The 5,742-nt window shown below is 53.2% G+C and overlaps 1 protein-coding gene across 1 annotated transcript; it reads left to right on the forward strand.

The window, feature by feature from the left end:
- The first annotated feature begins 4,944 nt into the window (after window positions 1-4,944).
- LOC117861762 (uncharacterized) lies at window positions 4,945-5,316 on the forward strand. The gene has a single exon (XM_034745306.1). The coding sequence runs from the start codon at window positions 4,945-4,947 to the stop codon at window positions 5,314-5,316; it is 372 nt and encodes a 123-aa protein (XP_034601197.1).
- The last annotated feature ends 426 nt before the right edge of the window (window positions 5,317-5,742 follow it).

Below are 5,742 nucleotides of genomic sequence, written 5' to 3' on the forward strand. Positions count from 1 at the left end.
GATCAAGGTAGTCGTACGTAGTCGATCACGTCCAGCAGCTTCTCAGCAGCTCGTCCACGCGTGCAACAAGATCGCCTCCGGTGCCGCGGCTCGTCGTCGGCTCGTCGTGGCTCGTCGGCGGCTCGTCCAAGTGCTGCAGGCGCAACACCTCCAAGGTATCCACACGTGCAGGGAGGAAGCGTCGCAAGCCGGACTGCTAGATCCACGAGTTGCAACAGGCGAGGGCGTGGGAGGCGCGGCAGGTCTGTTTCGCCAAAAAGGTGTAAACCCTAGGGCGCCCCCACCCCTCTATTTATAGAGGTTCCTGACGGGCCTCTGGGTCCGAGGCCCATTAGTACTTCTAAACCTAATCCAACTCGGATCAGATCCGAATTGGGCTTCCAGCCCCTTAAGTGTGTGACCCTATGGGTTCGGATACGTATAGACATGGCCCGAGTACTCCTACTCAGCCCAATAGTCAGTAGCGGCCTCTAGCAAGATGTGCCAACTCCTATACGCACACGAAGATCATATCAGACGAACCATCACAACATAATATACATGCTATTCCCTTTGCCTCACGATATTTGGTCTAGCTTCAAGCCGACTGCTCTTTCTCGATCCTGTGATTCGGAATCCCTTTGTAGGTTAACTCTTAACCATACGTAGCATGGCCATGCATTTTCGGATCCGATCACTCGAGGGGCCCAGAGATATCACTCTCAATCAGAGAGGGGCAAATCCCATCTTGATTGACCATGTCTCATAGCATGCTTCTTGACAAACCCGAAAGCTACCTTTATAACTACCCTGTTACGGCGTAGCGTTTGATAGCCCCTAAGTAGGTCGATCCACATCTAGAATACATGCGACAATCTCAGGTCTATGGACAAATCGTATATGTTGTTTAAAGAGAGAACTACTTCTCGTGCTGGGTCAGTCCTAGCACATGTCTCCACATGTGTCCACATTATTAGTTCAACATCTCCATGTCCATGACTTGTGAAACATAGTCATCAACTAATACATGTGCTAGTCTAATATTCATGTGTGTCCTCACATGAACTCCGACTAGGGATAACTTTAGAATAACCATACAAGTAAAGAGTTTCACATACAATTCACATAATTGCAAATCAATTCAAGTAGCCTTTAATGGATATTCAATGAACACAACATACAAATCATGGATACAAATGGAATATCATCATCTCTATGATTGCCTCTAGGGCATACCTCCAATAGCTGCCGGGGTTACAGCTGAGACCGGGTGATGAGGGCAGTATGAGTTTAAACGTAGTATGGTAAAATATGGCAAGAAGGGAGAAACCAAGTTCCTAGGCGCCCGACGCTCTTGCTGGCCCCTGACGTGCACCGGCGCGTATGCTAGAGGACGGGTGCGGCCGTGCACCATCTGTCGTCGCGCCCTACAGATAGGTTCTTCAGTGTCCATAGGCGTCGGGTTATGATGAAGGTGTTTTCGTCGTCACTCCGGTGTTCGTTGGGAGGGACGGCGGATGCCGCCATCCTGATGATGGCTTTTGGAGAGAGGGCGTCACATCCCCGCTGCCGGGCGCGCGGGGCCCGAGGACGGGCGAGTCTTCCCTCTGCTCCGGTCGGCGCAGGCCATTAGTACCCTGCGGCGAATGGAAGGAAGCCGCCAGCACTGTACCTTGTACAGTGTGGTCGTGCATGGGTACGTGCAGCGGGTTGCGTGAGGAACGCGGTCATCCTTCTTCCTGCCAGGCCTGCGGCGCATTTATGACAAGGTCGACAAGGGGGACCCACGGGATCATTACCTTGATCACCAGGTCCGCACCCAAGGGGGATATCCGTCCTGGGGGCCCCAATGAGTCCGACCCCTGTGCTCGAGGTCGGGCGAGGCGGAACCTTGTGGCGAGGGGTCGGGCGCCCCTGACCCCGGGGTCGCGGTCGAACGAGGCGGAGCCTCGCGGCGGGAGGTCGGACGCTCCCGACCCCGAGACCGCGGTCGGGCGAGGCAGAGTCTTACTCATGTTGGGCTTGACGGCGATTTCGTTATCCTGGATGGGCCTGGGCCTTCATGTTTGTTCCTTTAAGCGGCATTTAGGAGATCGTTAATATTTCCCCCCAACAGGCGGATTTCGATCAGACCGCCTCTTTCGTTGACTCGGCGTCCTCCACTAGCTCGGCTTTCGTCGAATTCATTCCGGCAAGACAAGTTTTCCGCTCAAGGATCGTCACACCGCTTGCCTAGCAAGTCGGCGAACTCTCTCTCTTCGAGAAGGTTCTAGGTCTACTCGTTGTCGCCCGCCCACCCACACCCTCCGACCTGACCGCGGGGCTAGATCGCATCAACAACACCATTGATGAGTGCATATATATGTCTGAGGTGGCGCTGTGTTCAACAAGGTCGGTGAAGGGTTCGTCCCATGTCCCCCTTCGGTCTACGAAACTTGACCGCCGAGTACTCTGCCAAGCTCAGCAAGGTTTTCCGGATCCAATTTGGAGACCCGCCCAAACTTGCCTTGTTTCTGGACTACGGTGAATTTTAGGTGCCTCGCATAACCCTGATGCCAAATTCCTATGGCAGTGATGATGAAAATAACTCCTTTACAGCAGATCATGAAGTTTTCATGGTCTCAATTGATGAGCCACCTCTAGATGGTGAAACAGAATCTCAAGAAGAAGACCGAAATGCCAGAAATCAGCATCGCGCAGCACGGCGACAACATGACCAACTTGATGCTCAGCAGCCACCTGTTGTTAACGCCAATGCAGTAGGCGACCAGCGTCATCAGCCACACGATGACCGCGACAACCCCAACCAAGGTGGTGCTCGGGTCAGATGCTGGCACCCTATACATGCCCGCAATCTTCTAGCCGATCTTGAGCAGGCCAGCCACAACGTCTTTGCCACACCCCAAGCCAACCTAGGAGAAGTTGTCGCCGACCTAGAGAATCTCCCAGACTCAGACCAGGTCCAACGGATCCAGGTGCGACTCCAAGTCGCCAATGCCTTGATCGAAGAGCAACTCAACAATCGACCTGTATATTCTCGGTCCACAACTTCCCGGCACTCTCGAAGCCGGTCTGGGAATAGCATATCCGACCACCGCCGAGACGACCGCACAGGTGATCGGATGGAGCCAATCCGCGAAGAGGAGGTAGAGCAAAATGCTATCCAACCTGTCAACCCACCCACCAACCTTCCTGCGTACAACGACCGTCAGCATGGCCACAATGACAACCGCCATCATGATAGGGGAGGCAAGCACAACGATCGTGGCCGACCAAGCCCACAACGTAATCTTCGTGATGAGTTACGCGACCTCCAACAGCATCACGACATCCGCAAGGACCTCAACAACCAACACAGTGAGCGTGCGGAGGCCAAGCTCCGCTGTCGCACCAAGTACAACTGCAACTACGACGCTCCTGTGCCCAACCGCGACATCGAGCGCGGGACCGCTGTCACCTGGAAGATGAGATGCGTCACCACGCCGACTATGACTACATCTATGGCGCCCCTGACGACACCTACTACCAGCCCAGGTGCGACTACGACGAACGCCGCAGGGCTCCACCCACCTAGCTCCACCTTGACGATTTCAACAATGACACGACGATTGACGGCTTCACTGCCTCCACTCCACGCCTTCGGGTTGTCGATTGGCCAGCCACATTCAAGCCAGCCATCAACAAAAAGTATGATGGTCGCTCCGACCCCACCATCTGGCTCAAGACATATAGTACCATGGTGAGAGCTGCCAATGGCACCTACGACCAGATGTCCGCATACTTCCTGGTGGCAATGGGCTCAGCACCGCTCCTATGGCTGGAAATCTCCCTCCGAACAACATTGATAGTTGGGATCAGCTCGCTAGAGCTTTCACCTAGAATTACCAGGCTACCTATAGCCGACCCAGTAATAGGGAAAAGCTTGGCCAAGTCCGCCAAAGGATAGGCAAAACCATTTGAGAATACGCCAATCACTTCTTCGAGAACCGCAACATACTGGCTGGCATTGAAGACCTTGATATTATCTGGTATTTCCGCTCCAATTTGACAAACCATCCCATGTTCGAGAAGTTATATGAGGCAGCCCCAAAGATGGTTGAGCATATGATGGAAGTTGTCAATAGACAAGCTAACATTGAAGAGGCGGCAAAAGTTCAGTTCGAGAACATTAAACAGCGCGCGGCTGACGACTATGATCAGCCAACCCACCACGAACCCGATCATGCCCGGAACACCGACTATGAAAAAGGGCCCTAGAGGTCTATGCTGCTAAAAGTGATCTGGCTAGACAGAGCACTTTCAACAGGGAAGAGTTTGATGGAACCCTCAGTGCTCCGTGCCCCTTTCACAAAGACGCACGTCACACCCTTCGGATTGCACAGTTCTGAAGAAAGAGCTCGACACTTTGGTGGAATACAAGCAAGCATGCCGCAGTGACTATCGTCGCGATAACAACAAGCATGACTACCGACACCATGATGGCCGCAACAATCGCCACCACGACGACCACTACAATGACGACTGCGATCACCGCCATGATGCCGTGATGACCATGACAACCGTGACAATCGCAGGCATGACGACCACGACGACCAAGACCGAGAGAAGCGCCATGACCAGTTGCATCAAGACACCCAATGGCCCGGTGCTAACCAGAATGGGGATTTCCAGCGACCAGAGCGCCAAGTCAACATCATTGTGGGCGGCCACAACGCTTTTTGCAGCAACCTCCAGTAGAAACTACGTTAGCAAGAGGTGAACTTTGTCTCCGTACAACCAGTCCAGTATCTATGCTGGTCTAAGCAATCCATAATCTTCTCCAGGCAAGATCACTAGGTCCACATCCTAGATCCCGGGTCCTACCCGCTGGTGGTTTGCCCAACCATAGATCGGGCGCTACTCCCCAAGGTGCTGATCGACGGTGGTAGCAGACTCAATATAATCTTCACCGAGACCTTGAAGCGTATGGACTTCAACTTCGAGAGGCTCCATCCTTGCGAGGAGCCCTTTTATGGCATCGTTCCTGGCAACCTGATTGGCCGAGTTGTTCTACCGGTCACCTTTGGCACACAGGCTAACTACCGCAGCAAACACCTCACATTTGAGGTGGCAAACTTCAAGACTTCCTATCACGCCATCCTTGGTAGGCCCATGCTGGCAAGGTTTATGGCAATTCCGCATCACACCTACCTCGTCCTCAAAATGCCAGCCCCAAACGGAGTCCTCTCCATGTACGGTGATGTGGAGCCATTGTACAAATGTGATATCGAGGCAGTTCAGCTCGCCGAAGCCCTGGAGTTATCAGCCAAGGCCACCGCTATGGTAGCCGAGGCCTAGAAGATGAGGAAGGATCAGCTCATGATCCCTGAGATGGAGTCGACGACCATGGCACTACGACCGGACCCAAGGGTCAAAACGATCTGCCTCGGCCTAGAAAACCCAACCAAGATGGCCCTCATAGGGGCCGACCTCTCAGAGAAATAGGAACTTGCGCTCACCAGTTTCCTCCAGGAAAACTCGGACATATTCGTGTGGATGCCATCCAATATGCCCGATGTCTCTAGGGAGCTGGCTAAGCACTCTTTGGACTTGAGCAAGTCTGCGCAACTGGTCAAGCAAAAACTCCGTCACTTCGCCCAAGATCGCAAGGAGGCCATTAGGCCAGTATTGAATAAACTCCTTGCTGTCAGATTCATCTGTGAATGTAAGCATCCCGATTGGTTAGCAAATCTAGTCCTTGTAAGAAAGAAAACTGGCAAATGG

Source organism: Setaria viridis, chromosome 6, assembly GCF_005286985.2.
Source record: "Setaria viridis chromosome 6, Setaria_viridis_v4.0, whole genome shotgun sequence".
Taxonomy (NCBI): domain Eukaryota; kingdom Viridiplantae; phylum Streptophyta; class Magnoliopsida; order Poales; family Poaceae; genus Setaria; species Setaria viridis.

Bases quoted from the DNA above. Each gene is read 5' to 3' on its own strand.
- LOC117861762 (XM_034745306.1), top strand. From the start codon at position 4,945: ATGGACTTCAACTTCGAGAGGCTCCATCCTTGCGAGGAGCCCTTTTAT.